Below are 19,696 nucleotides of genomic sequence, written 5' to 3'. Positions count from 1 at the left end.
GAGACCTTGTGGCTTTCCTTGTACTACTTGAGGCATTTTTGCATCAGGTAATAACCAGATCCTTTCTTCTTCTGAATGGTTTATAGAAATTTTTTGTTTAAATGCTGATACTTGCCATTCCAAAGCGACAGCATAGCGCTAAATGCTCGACAAAGACTTGAAATCTGCATCACAAGATCGCATATTTGGATGCTGTGAGTTTGGGATAAAGGGGTTTAATGTGAAGGGAGCCTTGTTCTCTCCCTTCTGTTGCCACAATACCTGAGAGATACTACATGAATAATTTACAGTGTGCTCTCTCTGTTATACTTTCTCTGATGATTTGAATATAATTGATTGGTTCATTTTTCCTGCTTTCGGTGTCTTTGGCTCAGGTCACTAAACAAACCTCACATGTTGTTATTATTATATTAGCAATTTCCAGTGTTAAAGTTTGACCATTATGCACTACCCTCGAAATTTGTATATTGTTTTATAGTGCAACTTGCAGCACAGCTCATGCACAGGTGCATATGGATTAGTGTCTGTAAATTGAGGCTCTTAGTCTGTGTTATCCAGCAAAAGAATAGAGGAATTAGGATCTGCAAATTGAAAAATAAATCACAGATTTCTGACATTGAATCAAGTTACGATATCACATGAATTAGACTTAATTTAAGAATGTCATTTTCTTACTCCTAGATACACTTCACTCTCAACTTTTACTCAGTTTTCAGTCCTGTTTATGTGGCAAGGTTTAATATGCAGGAAAATGACCATTTCAGAGTAAACTAGATCATGTGACATTGATGCAGCCATCATTTCACAAGAATCGCTACCTCATCTCCAAAAAGATACAAGATAAAGAAAAGCAAGTTGAAGGGCTACATATTCCACTGCATTTCATTTTATATGATCCATTCAAAACAAATATGACCATACAGGTGCAAGGTCGATTAAAATAGCAGAACATTGCTATAGTACTTTGAATGAAGTGAACTAATTGAAGGCACATACACACAATCTCTCTCCCTTTCCTTTTTAAATATATCTGAATATATTGCAGCAAATGCATACTAAATGTTCATATGCAGTTGTTAGAGATTGAACCCTTCACCCTTTACTGGGCTAGTTTAAGGAGATTAAATGTCACGGTCGCGCTTGCATTCAGGAGCGATGGTAGGAAAGCGGGCGCGATCAGTGCAGTAGTTGTAAATGGTATACTTCTGGCGAATCCACGCGAGTCTCTGGTATTGAGCAGCATCAAGGTCCTGGAACTCCTTCTGATCCCACCAACGCTTGCCTTGTGTCTCACAGAACTTGGCATTCACTGAAACCTCACAGCCATCTGTGTGGAACCCCTTGTAGGAGGCTATAAAGGGTGCCTTGGACCAGTCTGTCTTCTCCAAACCACCCCTAGTAGCCCAATCGTCTGCATTCCACAGGCTCGAGTATAACTTCATTGGCTGGTTGAATGGGAACCTTACTCCCAAATCTTTGCAGTTCTTGAACACCCTGATTGGCACATCATCCACAAAGAACCTGGAGAAGGAAGGGGGAGGAAAGAAAATGTAAGAACAAAATAATGCTCTCAATGTTCCACATCGATTATATGGGAACTTGATATGGTTAGACATGAAACGTTTAGGAAAACAGAAGATGGAACTTACACAATCTGATACATGTTCCACAGTACAGAGTAAGTGTGGAATTCCTTGGTGGGATCAAACCAGAGATAAATTCTCTGCTCTCTATCTCCCTTGCCTCCTGTGAACACATTTGTCTGCAAGATGTAGGGCTGCCCAGTTCTGTTTCCCAAGAACTCAAAGTCTATCTCATCATGCTCAGAGTTTTGAGAAGATAACTGCACCAACCAATAATTTTGGATTATAATCCATTCATCTAAAGAAGAGGCCTAGCATTTTGCTAAAAATTGATGAAAGAACTTACATAGAAAGCAGTTACAGTTCCAGCAGAATCCCCTGGAACCATCTTTATGTGCATGCTAAAGTGGCCAAACAAGTAAGAGCCCTTGGATTGAAAGCCAGTCCCTTCCAAAAAGAGAAGATAAAACAGTGAGATTATATTTTCTTGGAAAATGGGTAGAATCAGAAATGGAAGATGATGTTGATTTCATTACATTACATACCTGTGTACTTGTCTAGCATGAGCTGAATCTCAGAACCTCCATTGAAGTACTTGATGTGATCAAAAGCCCACGTTGGTACATAGTTGCGACCAAAAGGTACATCTATAGGCTTCCTTGGGGCAGCACCCCTACTTCCAGAAGCCAAAAGCAAGAAACTCAGGCAAACAGTCCACAGAAAAGAAGCCATTTCTCTCTCTCTCTTTGTGACAAGAAGTCTCACATGTTCAAGAATCGTTCAGTTTGTGCATACATATATGTAGGAGACGCCCACAAAGAGATAAAAATATTATATTTATCTTTAGACTTAAATTATTATAAGAAAAAGACTATTAGAGTTTAAACTTGATCACTAAATTACTGACACATAACAAGTGACACATGGGGTGTTGGTTCAAACCTTTAGGCCACTATTACATATGGAAAAGGTATATGATGAGGAAGGAATAGATCAGTGCAGCATTTAATGAGAGAAAAAGGCATTGGTCCACGTCACTGAATTGTTGTAAATTTATAGAGTTTGAGAACCCCCCTTACCATATTTGAAAGCCACCCTCCAATCTCCATTGAGAGCACAGGCACATGTATTGTATCTGTAACTGCTAGCTCTCTCTCAAGGGAAGGGCCATAAGTTCATGGATAATTAGATATAGCTGGCCACACACTTACTAATTTGATGTAACACCCCTATTTGTATAGCCTGGTATATTTCATTGTTCCGGTGACCGGTGTCGGTCCGGACAATTAAGGGGATTAGAACCATACTTAAGACAACTAGAGAAGCCATAAACACAAATAATTAGTAATTGCCAATTAGTTAAGTATAAACAAGAAAAACAGAACATAGGAGGTTAAACGAGCCGAGAGTCACAGCGATGGGTGACCTCCTCGGGAACGACTGCGAAGTCATTTTAAACTCAAATTTCGAATCGTAAAATGTGACGCCGCGGTCCTTAGGACCCTCATGAACACAGTGGAAAAGAGAAAATCACGAAAAAGAACTGTTAGGCCAGTCAAATAATTAGGTTAGGGAGCCAGAAGAAATATAGAATTATTTGCAAACCGGGATGAACCGGCGATGGGCAATTTGGTCAATTGACCCCGAGAGCTGACTCCTGACCTAACTGTCAAATAAAATCGGAAAAAAAAAAATTTCGGAATCGAGAATTAAATTAAAGAACTAATAGAAAAAAATAAAAAAAAAGAAGGGAAAATGAAAAAGTAAAAAGGTGATGACATCATGCATGACATCATGCATGATGCCATAAAGGAATTAATTAACTTATTTATTAATTTAGATTTTTATGGTCTTCCATAAGCAAAATAGATAAAAAGAAAGAAAAGAAAAAAAAAAACACAAAGTCTTCTTCTTTTTCAAAACGTCACTCTCTCTCCCTCACCCTCTCCCTCACTTAAACCACCATTAAAGCTCATTTTTGAGCTTGAAGAACCAAAATCCAACCATAGAAAATTGTCCTACCATAACTAGACTTTGTTTGGGCAACTAGGAAAGAGGATTCAAGGAAAAGAAAGAAGAAAAATTTGAAGAAAAGGAGGAAGAAAATTCTGCTCAAGGTTAGTAATACAAACTTCAAATTTTTTTTTTTTTGTTTAATTAGTGTTTCTATGGCATCAAGAGCTTGTAAATAAACTTAAAATGAAATAAAAATATGGGGGGAGGATCAAACTGAAATTTCGGCCTGTTGAAGGGGAGTATGATTTTGTATGGTTTGATGGTTTTAAATGAGTTTGTGGACCTCCATTAGTTGATTGATTATGGTTGAGAGCTTTGAATTTAGTTAATTGCAACAATTAAGTGAGTTAGGGTTTTGGGACTTAGGGTTTGTGAACTAAAAATGTAAAAAATGAGCAAATGATATCTTTGACCTATTGTGAAGCGAAATAATGGTCAATTATGACCAAATGAGTTGTGTGGGACTGGTAGGAAATTAAGTTAAATTCGGAGGTTGTGCAGCATGACCAAGTCAACTTTGAAGGACCAAAACTGAAATTTTACAAGTCCAATTGATATGGCACCAATTGGGGATGAAAATAGACATAAAATGACACAATTTTCATTTAGGAACCATGCCCAAAAAGTGACCAAAACCTAGTGAACAAATTGACCAAAGTTGGATAAGTGCAGTCACATCAGATAAACTGACCAAATGAACAGTATTTATTCATTTGGTCATAACTCGAGCTAGGCAGGTCAAATTGACCTGAAATTTTACCAGTGGTTAGATGAGATATAGACCTAAAACTTTCATGAAGAACATAAACCCAAATTATGCCATTAACCCAATCAAATTATTGAGCAAATTTGAGTTACTGAACCTGCAAAACTGCAGAATTGCCATTTGAGCAGTAAAGTTTGAATGGCTATAACTCTCTCTAGAAAACTTCGATTTAGGTGATTCTTGAACCGATGGAAACCTAAGATATAGTTGAACATTTCATATGAAGAAAGTTAGACCAAATTATGGACTTAACTTGATCAAATTGTTGAACGAAGTTGGATCAACAAATCTGCAGAACCAAATTCTGCAGCATGAACAGTAAACGTAATTTGCTTATAACTTGAGTTACAAAACTCCAATTGGGGTGATCCAAAAATGAGAATAAACTTAAGACAATAAGGAACATTTTCTATAAGGAAGTTTTGTCAACAGTAGATTGACCAATGGAACAGTGCAACTAGGAGCATCAAAACTAAAAATTTGACAATTTGGCCAAAAGGATTTAAACTTTGAGAAAATGACCAAAACCAACAAATTTAATGACCAAAATGTGGTATGTGGGTGAAGTTGGAGTTCCCATACTTATTAAGCCTTAAAAAGTCAACAAATTGACTTGAATAGTGTAGTGAATAGTAACTCGAAATACAAAAACTTCGAGAACGTCGAATTTAGCACATTAAAGCTAGGTAAAAGTGAAGTTAAATTTATTTTTGGACTTATGTTAAGTTATGGTATTGAAACACTATGAAATTGTGTGTTTCAGCTGAAAAAGACTTGGAAGCTCTGAGAGACTGAGTCAAGGCCTAGAGGCGACTCACGTCAGGTCTGTGCACAATAATACTTGTTTAAATATTTTATTCTAAAAAATTTGACTTCTTTGATTAATTATGTACTGTATTGCTATTTTATAATCGTAAATGTGACTTTGGAAATTGATCAGATTTCTCATAAATTATTTAAATAAATTGTTTTGAATTGATTTTGTGTTCACACTTAGCATGACAGTATCACATTATTTCTCCTCCATTTATGGGGTTGAGATCGTTTATTTTCCTCCCTCTCTGGCTTACCAGTTGAGGTTGAGATCGGATGAGTACTCATTAGCTAGCTAGCCACCTCCCTCATTAATTTCGGTTAATGGGGTTGTAGATTGCTTTGTCGTGGTGTACAACACGGCATTGATCGAAAATTTTGTGTCATGGCTTAAGTTGTGTATGATCTTGGCAACACTGTGTTTAATAAATTATTTGACTAAATGGAATTGTTATGAGCTTTGATATTTGTGAAATATGATTGAGAAGTATTCAAATTGTGTTTCATCAATGAATGATTTATGTATTGCATTTTAAATTTTTATTGTGCACCACTGAGTATGTTTATACTCAGCGATAGCTTATTTTGCTGTCACAGATAAGAGTAAGGAGAAAGCAGCAGAGTGAGCTGCTATCGAATTGTGGACCACATCGATCATTTTGTACGGGTATTATTTTATACCCTTGTAGATAATTTGGATGTAAATATGGAAATGTTGTATGTATCAATGTAAGTTGAGCAGTTGTAAATAAATTGTAATAATATTATTTTGGATTTCCTTTTGTAAATTTAATATTTGTACATATGAATTTCATGTTTTATGCCTTGTGAATGAAGTATTAAATATTTTGAGATGATGAATTTTGATTTGTATTGTGGAATTACTTTGAAGTGATTTGAATTGAGTTGATTGAGATTTATTGGAGGTTGGGAGTTGTGAAAATTTTTTTTGGAAGTATTTTTCTCAGGTATTTGAAGAACTCTTTTCTCTAATTACAAACGGAACTCTGTCAAAATTTTTATAAAATTTGCGACAAAATTAAAATAGACAAAAATTTTTACTAGTATTTAAACTTTGAATAAATGGTTTTTAATTCCTACCAAAATGCTCACCACTTCCAAAATGTAAGAAAATTGTTTTAAAATCCCTTGTAGTGTACTTAGTGAATTATCGGTAGGTGAAGTTCGGTAGTTCATTAACTATTCTACGGGAACATGTTATGCCTTACAGAGGGGTAAGGTGTGACACTTGAAGTAAGGTTTGGAGCTTAAAATGAACTGGCTTTAGCTTCAGGTTCTTTGAATGCTTGCCTTTTTGTTGGATGATGTTATATCATACAGGCCCGTTGAGCAAGTTTATTTGGATACCCATAAATTTCAAGACATAAAGCTTTTCTATTATAACAGGCTGTTCAAAAGTATTCCTCAGTCCTGTAGATATTCACGCAACATCCTCTATTCATAGATCTACACCTGTCTTTATACATTTCGATATAAAATTATCTATTTTTAAAATAAAAATAAAAGTAGTAGATCTTTCATCCTTTGTTTTTTTCCTTTCCATTCACTTGGAATCGTTAATGAAAAGAGAGAACAGGATAAAAATAATTAGGGAGTCGAGCGGACCTTTTTTGGGCGTATTTTCACGATTCTATCACCTAGTTAATTTTGTTCTGCTTAATTTCTATTTCATGGCCATATATCTTTCTGGTCATCATAATTTAATATACAAATATATAAAATTTATATATTTAATAAGTGAATCTCATCATACATTTGATGTCTTGGCTTCGCATTGAAAGGAGAACTTTAATTTGCTTTTAACTCTAAGAGGGACAGGCTTTTCATGCTATGTAATCTATGTCCAAAACACTATTTTTCAGCCTGATTCTTCATTTGTGCTACTTTCCCAATTCATATGTGTTCTTACCATTGCTATCAAGTGTCTATATCCCCTTCTCATATAATTTCAGAAGAGCTTTTCTTTTTTAGATTGCAGATTGATCTCCATACTTAATTTGACCATAAACAAGTTAAAATGGATGGTATGGGCAAAAGAGGGAAAGCGAAAAAAAGGAAAAAAAAAAAAAAAGACAGAAGTCAGAGCATTGCATGTGAAATAGTTGTGATTTGATGGTTGGATCAATTGGGATGACATTAGGTTGTGACAACCCACTCATCTATGACATTAGTTGTTATGCAAAGCAAGGCACCAGCTGTTTTAATTGTGCAATTATTATAGGTCTTAATCATCAAGCTATCTAATTTGTGATTTATTTATAATTATTCTTGAATTGTAGATAATGTGAAAACATCATTAGATTAGTCTACAACCATGTGATGGACTAAGTTTATAAGTATTTTTCTTAAATCTTATCAGTCAATTTCTTTTTTCTTTTTCAAAAAAATTCCTTTTTCTTATGCAGATCTGATTCACCGTATGTTAAAGGCATAAATATCAATGGGTTAATACGAGTGGTAAAATATTATATTTTTTAAACAAGGTCGAATATTCAATTTTTATAAGTGGAGAAAATCTTTGCTGAGAACGCTTTACTTTACTTAATTTTATAATTCAAACTCAAAGTTTTATTCAATTTAATTAACCTTGATTTTTTTTTTCAACTCGAATTTGGATTGATGAGATAGGTATAACTAAGAGTTTAAAGTATTAAGTACAAGCTTAAATAAATTTAATTGAACTTAATTAGAGATTGATTAATAAAATTATCAATTATATATCAATATAAAGAAGTTAAAGTGTAATTTTAGATAAATTTAATTAGGCTCAGGAGTCACTTAAGTTGAACATTATTATACTAAACTCGACTCCTTCAACTATTCAAAATACTTAAACTTGATTCAATTAAAGTTAAATACAATTAACTTGCTGATTAACTCACTGGCAATGCCAATAAAATAAACCATTCCATTGCATTATAAATAAAACCCCACAAGTAAAATGATAATCATTATTCATTCAATAAAAAATAACTTATCAATATATTCTAAGATGTAATATATACTTATTAAGAAATTATAAATCAGATACACAAGATTGCTGATGAGAACCTCGTGAATGGTCTTAACTAGATTTATATTAAATAGTTTAATTTTTTTTAATTTTTAAAAATTAAAGAGTTTATTTGTCCCGAAATAGTAAAAAAGTTTATTTTATCTATTTTTAAAATGTGAAGAACTTAATGATATTTTTAAAAGTTGGAGGGCTTAATTGCACCTCTAAACACTTTAAGACTTATCAAAATAAACCTTTTGAAAAAAAAGAAGCCTTTTTTATTTATTATGATGATATTTAAATTCTCACTTGGAATGATTTTAAAAACACACATTGATATACCATATTTAAGATAAATAATTCTAGAATATTATCTAACAAAGTCAAACAATAAGCAAAACTCTTATCATTACCAACTAAGCTAACTGTATTGGGTGGAATGCAGCGTACTTAGTTAATATGAATCTCCTCTTTACTAAAAATCCCTCAGATACCTATCAACAGATAGCAACAAAGCCTCAAGGTTTATATGCAACTGCATTATGTATCAATTACCTTGCACTTGTTTAATTTCTCCAGAAGTTTTGAAGGTTTAAGCATTAATTGCATTGTATTTTGCAATAATAATACAGATTAGCATTTTAATGTTTCTTAAATTGACAGGCTTAGATTCTGTTCAGTAATATTAATTGTTCTATTAACTAATTCAGTGGCTGTCAACCATTGAATATTAACTATTAGTGGTTAGTTGTTTATATAGCTGTTAAAACGAAAGTGTTTGATAAAAATAATTATTGAATTAACTATTAAGTGTAAAAATAGTGATATAATATTGTTAATCTTATTCAAAATACTACTTTAATATCTAAAAATTATGAGAAATAATTTTTTATAAATCACTTTTTTAATCTCTAAATATTAATATAAACATCATACCATCAAACACTAAATAATATAAATAAAAAAGATAATATTTTAATACTAATTAAAATATTAAATACTATTTTAAAAGTCATTACCAAACAATGCCTTAAATTTATCAATGAAAAATACACTATAGCCTTATTTAGTTCAAAATGCCCATTTTCAGTTTTCAGAAAGCACACTTCCCAAAGATTTACATATCGGGAAATGTGGGACTAAGCACAGTATACAATTAACTTCTCAGAGAAAAAAAGGGTTTTTTATTAAAGGGTACAATAAAAATAAAAATATATTAAAAGGTGATAAATTTAAAATTAATTTATTAAAATAAAATAAATTTTATTGACATAATGAAAAGAGGATGAGATATTAATTATAATAAAATTTTGAGTTTGAGAAATGATTATAAATAGTATTTAAATCTAAAAAATAAAAGAAAATTAGACACTATTTGTAGCAGCGTTTAATTTTTATTTTAATTTTTTTTAATATTTATTTTATATTTTATATTTATTTTAATAAATAATATTATAATAATTAATATTATATATTATAATATTTTTATTATAAAAAATTATTTTTTAATTTAAATTAAATTAAATTTTAATTAAATAAAAAAAATTAAAATATAAATATTATTATAATAAAATAATTAAAAATTAAAATGAAAAATCTTAATAGCGTCTAAATTTTATTTTTAATTTTTTAATTATTTTATTTTATATTTTAAATAAAATATAAATATTATTTTAATAAATAATATTATAATAATTAATATTATATATTATAATATTTTTATTATAAAAATTATTTTTTAATTTAAATTAAATTAAATTTTAATTAAATAAAAAATTAAAATATAAAATATTATTATAATAAAATAATTAAAAATTAAAATGAAAAATCTTAATAGCGTCCAAATTTTATTTTTAATTTTTTAATTATTTTATTTTATATTTTAAATAAAATATAAATATTATTTTAATAAATAATATTATAATAATTAATAATATATATTATAATATTTTTATTATAAAAATTATTTTTTAATTTAAATTAAATTAAATTTTAATTAAATAAAAAAATTAAAATATAAAATATTATTATAATAAAATAATTAAAAATTAAAATGAAAAATCTTAATAGCGTTCAAATTTTATTTTTAATTTTTTAATTATTTTATTTTATATTTTAAATAAAATATAAATATTATTATAATAATAAATATTATATATTATAATTTTTTTATTATAAAATATTATTTTTCAATTTAAAATTAAATTAAATTTTAATTAAATAAAAAATTAATTTTTTTATAATTTTTTATTTATAATTTTTTTATTTAATAATAAATTTTAATTTTTTATTTAATAATAAAAAATAATAAAAATTTTTTAATATTTATATTTTATTTAAAATATAAAAATAAAATAATTAAAAAATTAAATAAAAAGTTAAACGCTACCTATAACAACGTTCAGCTTTTTATTTAATTTTTTTAATTATTTTATTATAATAATATTTTATATTTTATATTTTATTAATTGACTCCATTTTATTAATTAGTTTTAAATTCATCATTTTTTAATATATTTTTATTTTCATTGCACTTCTTTAATAAAAAAACCCGAAAAAAAACTTCTAGATTATTAAAAGGAAATAATGCCTATAATTAAATTTAAAATATAACAAATTTAAGGATAAATTTGTAAATTATATTACACTTAACTAAGAAAATGTAACTTATCAAACCCCAACTAAGTAAATTACTTTCCTTACACAAAGAAAGTAGAATAGTGTACTTTATAAGAAGTTAATTTGATAATACAAATTAAACAAAATCCTTCTTTATACTTTCCTAAGGACTCTATTTCTTTAGACAACTTACCCCAACCAAACAACCCCTAAAGGCAAAAGTCCATATACTTCGTTAGCAATATGAATGCATCAGAAGTCACAAAATCTCATGTTATGCCCCCTTTTAAGGCCAACAACTTCTATAAAAATAATACAGTTTACTTTTCCTTTTTCATTTTTTCTGAATTATAGGTCACTTTATTTTTTAAAATAATATTTTTTTATTTTACTAATATACTCTTATTTAATATGAATTAAAAAATAATAATATTTACTGATTTCAAGAAAAATTTAATAATATAAGTTATTTAATTTTTAATAGAGCAATATGAGTAGAGATGAACAAAGTTTGTTGCTTTAACTATATTAACTTTTCTTGAACTAGAAAATAGAGGTAAGTCTATATTTATGAAATAGAGTGAGTAGTAATAATGAATTAAATAGAACACAACATATGATATACGCAAAAAAATATACACAAAACTAAATTTGAAAAAAAAAATCCCAATTTTTGTATCAACATCAGCAATCTGCATCCTTCCTCTAAAACAACCAGTGTTTCTTCCTTGGCTTATGTGGGATCGGCGCATCTTAAAGGAAACCAAGCAACATAATAGAATATTACAAATGGTTATTATCATTTCAAACTAACGCGTATAGTTTCTTTTTTAAGAAATTGAAACAAACCTCTGATTTCATATAGTGAGTTGTAGTGCACCCCAGACCAGAAACTTAACCACAATTCTGCATCATTTATAAGACAAAAGGCACTGTAAGAATATGAGGTTAGTTGAAAATCAATCAATGGAGAGATCCAAAGATAAACGCTGGTTCCCAACTTTAAAATTTTGAATTTTGACGCTTCTTCCCAACTTGATATTAATTATCTAATCAACAGAAACCAAGTTACCTAACACCTATTAATTTCAACTTCATCAAAGTAGGTGATCACATTCAATTTATTTTTGGAGTTGATAAGTTTCACTTCCCAGCTTTTAAGTTACAGGAAGCAAAACATTGCTCTGCGTTTTAGTACATTCAGATATAATCATAGAGGTGTAATTGAATAACAAATTAGATTCAATTGCTGAAACAATGATTGTCAGAAGAAATGCACAGAAGAGATGATTGGCAGAATCAGACTTTGTTACTGCTGTTATGGTAGTTAAGAATTTATATCACATAAATGGCAGAGATCAATATCCTTACCACGTTTCGGTGACTGGTATTGTGGCATAATTTCAATAAAACAAATATCTCTAAAAGATGTCAACAGGCAGATCTTAGCTGCAAACTGCATATAAAAAAGCAGAAATGTTATAATGCTAATACTGAATCAATGACAGTATACATTAACATGAAATAAAGCGAAACTTAAAGGATTGGCACAATTGATATCAATGTGCAAGGTTATGTATAAAATTCAAAAAAAGAAAAAAAGCTATGACTGCAAATTGGACAATTTTAGATTTTTTTTTTTTTTTTGTTATTAACCCTTTATAAAATAAGAGCAACAAAAAACAAGCACAGTTTCTAACAAAAGATAACAAATTTAAAAGAAAACAGCAAGCCATGGGGAGAGTTAGGTGCAACGTCTCCTGTTGGGGGTGTGGGATAGCCTATGTGCCTTCCATTCATACCCTATACTTTTTGGGATTTTATACTTTGAGTGCCTCAAATTTTATTTTATTTTTTATTTTCATTTTTTAAATTTGGTACCTAAAATGAAATAGAAAATAAAAAGTAAAATGTTTGTGATAGAATATATATATATATATATGAAATTTGGTTTTTCTTGTCACATCAGCAACAAATGGACTACTTTAAATAAAAAATAATAAAAAAAAGGTTGCCCCTCACATGAATCCTACACCCCTTGCCTACCTACTCTCCCCAACTTATCATCTCTCTCTCTCTCTCTCTCTCTCTCTCTCTCTGTGTTAAACTTTCTTTTGTTGGTTGTGGATTTCTGAGACTCATGAATTTCTCTCCTTGAGAACTTGAGCATGTGCCTTGACCGCAAATTTTTCCTCACACACACACACACACACATATATATATAAGAGTCTAAGAGTCTAGGCACTTTAAAGGAAAATCTCAAAAAATTTAGGTAATCAAAATGTTTTTTATGCTAAGATGAAAAAGAAATTGATAGCCTGACATAAGCAAAAAAGATCAAATTCAATGAATATTCTTCTATGTTTCCAACTGCACATCCACCCTTTTAAACTGCATGAAAGATGAGTATTAAATTTAAATCAATGGTATAGAACAATGATGATGATCATCCTAATAATATGTCAAACAAAAGAAATTCATAATTGCTTGAATAAGAAACAGCAAACCTTATCTGCTGCTGCTTGTAATGTAACATGGTCCCCCCATTCACCAGATCTGCATCATGCAGTTTTTGTAGGTTAAAAACTTAAATCAATTCCAGCACATAGATTATATAGCATTAAACCACACAACTAACTGTACCAAAAGTGATGAAAATATTAATCCTTAAGACAGTAACATACTTTGCCATTTTCTTGTAATAACGTTTGTACTTCATTGGGACATAGCCTTCATATAATGAGCGGTAATCTTTCAGCTGGACAAGAAAATAGTAACACAGGATTAATAAAATAATATCAACTGTTCACTTTTGTTGACATAAAAACATGCATCTCATCCACAACTGATTGAAATTTATAAAGCCTATAAATAGCATTTCCTGTTTCAAAATATTGCATTTTTCACTGAATTGCAGATCTTGAATTGAAAATAATTGAGATTTTTTCCACTGGAAGAATGAATGTAGTGAGTGTTGGGCATTGAAGAAGTCGTATGCGTCTAAGATAAGAGTTGCAGAGATGAGAATGTTAAGGTGGATGAGTGGCCATACTAGACTAGATAAAGTCCGTAATGAGAGTATTAGAGAAAAAGTAGAAGTGGTACCAATTGAGGATAAGTTGAGAGAAGGGAGATTGAGGTGGTTTGGTCATGTAAAGCGTAGACATACGGAGGCTCCAGTTAGACAAGTAGAGCACATTAGGTTAGAGGATAGAAAGAAAAAAAGAGGTAGACCTAAATTGACTTGGCGGAGAGTAGTACAACATGACCTAGAAACATTACAAATTTCTGAGGATTTAAACCAAAATCGTTTAGAGTGGAAAAAGCGAATACATATAGCCGACCCCAAATTTTTTGAATAAATGCTTAGTTGAGTTGAGTTGAGTATATTCTGATACCAAAATAAAATAAAATAAAATAAAATAAAAATAAAAATAAATATAAATTGGAGGTGGAGTACGTTTCAGCTTTTGGATCATTAAAGTAACATGATGATTTCCTACTTTCATTTCTATCGTGAAAGTAACATGATCATTTCAGAGGAATATGTCCACAAGTATTATATAGATCAATGGTACAGGTGTGTAGATATCTGACTCTAGTGAATTATATTTGCACAAGAGTACCAGGCCTCCAACTTCATTATCAGAATGAATTCCTAATTAGAGCTAATATTCATCTCTAATCTCCTTTTGTGACTGCAGGTACCTGTCTGGCTTGTTGAGGATTCAGTTTCACATACTTGTTGTCATCAATTAGTGCGGTAAGCATGGAAGCTTAAGCATACTATGAAAAGACTGAATAATACTGCAAAGGAAAAATCTTTGAAGGCTAAGAAGTAGTGGTATTATGACACCTCCTTAATAACACCCACTTAAAACTTCCAAGTTACTTTTTTCACACAAGGATGGCAAAGGGATTGTGGCACCCCATTCTGATACACTAGTAATTGAAGGCAAAATTCAAGATTTCCAGGCGTGATGCATATTGATAGCTCATGTAAGTTCTATCAATATCCATATACTTCAAGCCTTCAACAATATGGGGTTACATCTTGAATCCTTACAACCAACTGGAACCCATCTGACAGGATAGGAAATCCACCCAATACCAACAACAAGAACAATCAAATTGGGGCAGGAAGGATTAACAAAAAGATTTATGGCTGACTTTTTATTCTAAATATATCCATTGCCTACAATTCCATCTTTGGAAGACCTAGTTTACATGATATAGTGCAAACTTCATTGTGAGGCTAGGGAGAAAGAAAAATTAGAATAAAAGTATCATGATACTGTAAAGGCAGTTACTTCGTACAGAATATAGGGAGAAAGAAAATTAGAACAGAAGTATCATGATATCCACCCCAGTTAGGAAAGACAGGGTCATCTAACAACAGGGGAGCCGTCACTCCCAAAAAGACGGGTGCTGCATATTTTCTCCTTTTAATCTCAGGTTGACTTCCCATAGTTGTTTTTGATCCACTTGGACCAGAAGCAGGAGTCGTATCGCATCTTGGGACTTTGCCATCAATACATCATTCATACTTGGGAAAGCGAGTAATTTTTCAAGAAAATGGGCTATGAAAACAGCTGTTACCTCAGAGTAACAAATAGAAAGACAAAATATTTGGAAACCAGCTTTTACCTGATGCTGCAATATCGTAGAGTTCATCAACCTCAAAAAGATGCATATATACTTTTGAATGACATCTGTAATATTGAAAGCGCCTGAGCTAAAAGCTTTGAACTTCTTTATCAACGTCTCTTCACCTTCTTTCAAGCCTCTTGCCCCACAGAGAGATATTTTTGGCACTTCTGCCCAATTAGAGCTTGCTAAACCAAAACAGTTCAAATAAAAGAAAATGAAGAATTTGTCCTTCCAGACTTTTATTGAAGATGGCGCTCCCCAGAAAACATTGCAATTTGGCAAGCCCAAAAGATACTAGAAATATTCGTGACTCCTCTTCCCATGGTGAAACACATGACTTATAACGCATTGATTTTGAGAGGGATGTCATGCACAATGGATATCAGACCATGCTGACAAAAATTCTCCAAGCATTAGGACTCCAATGACTAGGAGCCAAGTCATAGGCACTGAAAACTTGATAAAATGCCTTTTGGAGAGGAAAGCGAATACCTACTTCAGGATCTTCTTCATACATCATAATGTTGTTTGGCTGGCATCTTCATTTGCTCTAAACAACTCAGAGGGTAATCATAACTCATATGAAAATGTGATGTGGTAATTTAGTTGAATTCGCAACAAATCAACTTTTTTAAGAACACTGGCAATATCACTAACTTGAAGATTAGATCACTGGACTCCTGCCATCAGCATCAAGAAATGGTTTTTGCTGATTTTGTGGGTTGTTTGGTTTCTATTGTATCCCAATATAAAGAGATCTTTTTTGCAGGAAGCATTTTATAAAGAATGGTATTAAGAGAACAGTCTGTAAGACACTTGGCCACCTTTTTTCAAAGATGTGGAAAACAACAAGACAAAAACAGAAGTTGGAACAGCATTCTTATCAATTATAAGATGATACTGTGGGAGGACATCTGATAACAGATGACAATTTTGAGTTAGTTCAGAATGCCAAGACCAAGCGCTACCACTGAGTCCGATTCACGTTTCAGGTATCAATTACACCAGGTCATGATAAAACTCCTTTGTGAGTTGTGACATTGACTCCATACTCATATATGAATGCTATTAGCATATAAAGTCTAGAAGATTCGTATCCTTTTTCTCATCAGGATTAGACAACAACTAGGATAAGGACTTCAAACTGAGTTATATACCCATCATATCGATACAAAGTATCTAAATATCTTACTCTATTGAATAATATTTGCACAAGAGTTCCAGACCTCTCAAGCATCAAAGTGGGCTCCTAAATAGAGCAAGGATTCCTGTCTAATCTCCTTTTGTGACTGTAGGTACCTGTCAAGCTTGTTGAGAATTCAGTTTCGCATACCCTTTGTTATAAACAACATAGCGATGGCCAATGGAAAATCACAGTGGCTCCAAGGGTTGCCAAAGGTATAAGGATGTCACGTTGTCAGAATAGGAAATAATGGATGTGATACATAGATTATTAGAGTTTGTAAGCATTTTAATTGAGTTGAAGGCTTGAAGCAATGTGGTATGGTATTAGTCTAATGAATAGTTATAAAAGGGGATCATAAGATAAGGCATGATATTACACTTATAGTAGTGAAGATGGAAGGATACTGCATGAAGTTTAAGGAAGGAAGTGCCAAAGTGGTCATTAACAAAAGTCACAGGTTACAATACCTGGCTGTATGATATGCAACCTGATGCAGCTGGTGGTGATAGAGGCAGTGGTTACTGCCCTTATGAATTGTTGGCATGGTTACAACACTACAGAAACAATGGTTTTTTGGAAGCAACAGTGGCAATGCAGGTGGAAAGAGATGCTGAAATTGAAAATATGGTAATGTGTTGGTAACAAACATGTTTCTAATGTGCTTTTCTCACTTCCTTCAAAATCTTAGGAAATAATTTGTTATCATAAAGTATACACCACTTGTGATAAGCTTGGCTAATTAATCACTCAGGGATCATAAGACTATCTTAAAGATGGGGATTAAGAGCTCAAATTCAATGTAATTCCAAATTGCTGAACTAAACTCAACTGTCAGAAAAGAACTGAGCACTTAAAATAGCCTCACCTGTTTCACCACCTCTTTTCTAATATGCTTGTGATGCTCAGGTGACCTGTGCATCTGGTCTGAAAGTGCACGAAACTGCTTTGAGAGAAGAAGAGAGAGAAACTTAGGAGGCCATTTTCCATCAGGCAGTGAGAGATAGAGAAGGTTAACACTTTGCACATACCTGACAATTTCCATCCCCAGAAACCTTCACTTCACATAAACCATAAACATTTAGCCTGAAAGAAATATTGAAAAATTGGCATAGATCTTCAATTCATGAACCAAGAGCTCACTTAAGAATTACTATAAGACAAAACAGAAGCACATAATCTCCAAGCCTCTCCATGTCACCAAAAAGCAAGTCAATAAATAAAAATAGCACGATTTATGGTGTTCTCATTTGTGTGTATGTGAGTGCAGAAATACATGCATTCAAGAATCAAGAAATACCTCTGAATAAGCCTTTGGTGATCCATACTGGCATCACTTATCTTGGGTATAAATGAATTTATCCGCGGAACATGCTGAATATTTAGAAAGATACAAGATATTCAGAATCAAAGGGTTTACGATGCAAGGATCAGATAGAAAATGCAGTGGTAAATCATGACAGAATGCAATGAGAATGTAATGAATCCAGTGCTGGAACATGTTCCAAATAGATATTACAGAAAGGCCTAATGTATAAAATACTAAATAATTGTTCTTACAGGAACAGGTGCCAGGTTAGTAAGGCGTCTAGCAACTGCGCCATCTAGGTTGGCGTACTCTTCCGATAGTATAAGAGCAATCATTCGGTCATCCTCAGTATCTTGCTGACTACTCCATGATGCGGAGCTAGAACTTTCACCCACGCTGTATGTTCCCTGTCTGGCAGCATATGCATAACCCTGCATCTACTGCTAATTTATGTTGAGTTACAAAATACCAAGATGACCCTCTGCTGCCGAACTGCCTAAGGTAAACACAACGCAAATCATTTTTAACTCAACATATGTCAATATATATAAATATTTTTTATTTTTTTTGAAAAGCAATCATTGGCAACACATATTTGATGCATTGGGTCCATCCAATCACACAAAACAAAACACAGCAAAAGAATTGAAAAGGGAAAATAATCATCATAAAAGAAAGCAAAAAAAAAATGATGGAATTCCAATTCCATACACCATGAGGCTGGTGGATCAATTATGGCGGGAAATCAACATGAAATGTAAGTTGATCTTGTTCAATATCAGTAGCTGAATCTAAAGACAAATCAATTGGGTTTCAACAATAAAAGGCATCAAATTGATAGACAATACAGAAAAGAAAGATAAAATGATTATGAGCAATATCATATAAAACCTCTCAGGAAACCAAATCAGAAAATGACAAATGAAAAAATAAAAAGAATTACCTGGGAAAGGGCAATGGAAGTGAAGGGATTAAAAGAAAAGAAAAGAAAAGAAAAAGGTTGGTTGTCGTCGATGATGTTGGTGGGAGTTGAAAAGAAGAAGGATTCGATTAGTAAAAACCGTTTCCTATTATACCAAAAAAAGGGATGAAGAAAGTATATTTATGGCGTCGGTTAAAAAATGCGAGAGGAGAGAGGTTCAGAGGTGAAGAGGGATCCAAGAGCAGCAGACAGTAGAGAGGTTTAATGGCCGAGTCACGACGCGTATGGTGTGTGTTTGCGTCTTCCCCCAACCGAACTCTTTGCTTTTAACTCAACTACACAGACACGCTTTGCTCTTCCTCTGTCTTTGTCTCATATGGGTCACACGCGTTTAGATTTCGGCTTTCAACTTCACGTCAATGGGCCATCCTCTCTTCGCCAGTTCGCCCCCTTAAACTTCTACCTTCTCATATGCGACGCCGTATTTTAACAGAATAAAAGTCAAGAACAATTTTTATGACATCACATAAATTTTAATAAGAATTTATTTGAAAATAAATTTTTGTGTTTGATATAATATAAATTAAAATATGAAATGAAAGTTAAAATTCAAAACTTTTAGCTCCTCCATGAAATTTATATTTTTTTTAAACTAAACATGCAAAATATAAAATTCATTTGAATTAACTTTATATTTGGATGAAAATTTTAAAATGTGAGATTTAAATTTAATAAAAGTATAAATTTTATTTCAATTAATTAAAGTCATGAATATATATTAAATTTGTAAACGTGATTAGTATGTTAATTGAATTCGAA

At 31.6% G+C, this 19,696-nt stretch overlaps 2 protein-coding genes across 4 annotated transcripts; both read right to left on the bottom strand.

Annotated features, from left to right (window-relative positions):
• Positions 1–855: 855 nt before the first annotated feature.
• LOC110639859 (xyloglucan endotransglucosylase protein 34) lies at positions 856–2,363 on the bottom strand. The gene is made up of 4 exons (XM_021790960.2): positions 2,129–2,363; positions 1,930–2,030; positions 1,650–1,843; positions 856–1,521 (listed from the first exon to the last, which is right to left on the bottom strand). The coding sequence occupies exons 1-4, from the start codon at positions 2,313–2,315 to the stop codon at positions 1,122–1,124; spliced, it is 882 nt and encodes a 293-aa protein (XP_021646652.1). The 5' UTR covers positions 2,316–2,363; the 3' UTR covers positions 856–1,121.
• Positions 2,364–11,359: 8,996 nt separating this feature from the next.
• LOC110639857 (OVARIAN TUMOR DOMAIN-containing deubiquitinating enzyme 12) lies at positions 11,360–19,232 on the bottom strand. 3 transcript variants are annotated; one of them, XM_021790958.2, is made up of 10 exons: positions 18,899–19,228; positions 18,207–18,451; positions 17,947–18,020; positions 17,678–17,732; positions 17,515–17,589; positions 13,498–13,571; positions 13,321–13,369; positions 12,185–12,269; positions 11,663–11,719; positions 11,360–11,565 (listed from the first exon to the last, which is right to left on the bottom strand). In XM_021790958.2, the coding sequence occupies exons 2-10, from the start codon at positions 18,390–18,392 to the stop codon at positions 11,519–11,521; spliced, it is 702 nt and encodes a 233-aa protein (XP_021646650.1). In that variant the 5' UTR covers positions 18,393–18,451; positions 18,899–19,228; the 3' UTR covers positions 11,360–11,518. The 3 variants fall into 3 exon arrangements, with proteins under 3 accessions (XP_021646650.1, XP_058003714.1, XP_021646649.1); XM_058147731.1 differs by having other exon boundaries at positions 11,360–11,719; positions 18,207–18,447; positions 18,899–19,232; XM_021790957.2 differs by having other exon boundaries at positions 11,360–11,719; positions 18,899–19,229.
• Between the last annotated feature and the right edge of the window lie 464 nt (positions 19,233–19,696).

The sequence above is a fragment of the Hevea brasiliensis genome, chromosome 1 (genome assembly GCF_030052815.1).
Source record: "Hevea brasiliensis isolate MT/VB/25A 57/8 chromosome 1, ASM3005281v1, whole genome shotgun sequence".
Taxonomy (NCBI): domain Eukaryota; kingdom Viridiplantae; phylum Streptophyta; class Magnoliopsida; order Malpighiales; family Euphorbiaceae; genus Hevea; species Hevea brasiliensis.
Note: the sequence above shows the minus strand (reverse complement) of the source record. Positions and strands in the feature narration are given on the sequence as shown.

Excerpts from the sequence above, each read along its gene's own strand:
- LOC110639859 (XM_021790960.2), bottom strand. The coding sequence starts at position 2,315 with ATGGCTTCTTTTCTGTGGACTGTTTGCCTGAGTTTCTTGCTTTTGGCT. Across the intron at positions 1,844-1,929 it reads GAACTGTAACTGCTTTCTAT|TTATCTTCTCAAAACTCTGA; the intron begins GTAAGTTCTTTC and ends TGGTTGGTGCAG. Across the intron at positions 1,522-1,649 it reads TGGAACATGTATCAGATTGT|GTTCTTTGTGGATGATGTGC; the intron begins GTAAGTTCCATC and ends TTCCTTCTCCAG.
- LOC110639857 (XM_058147731.1), bottom strand. The coding sequence starts at position 18,392 with ATGCAGGGTTATGCATATGCTGCCAGACAGGGAACATACAGCGTGGGT. Across the intron at positions 18,021-18,206 it reads CTAACCTGGCACCTGTTCCT|CATGTTCCGCGGATAAATTC; the intron begins GTAAGAACAATT and ends CTAAATATTCAG. Across the intron at positions 17,590-17,677 it reads CTGGGGATGGAAATTGTCAG|TTTCGTGCACTTTCAGACCA; the intron begins GTATGTGCAAAG and ends CTCTCAAAGCAG.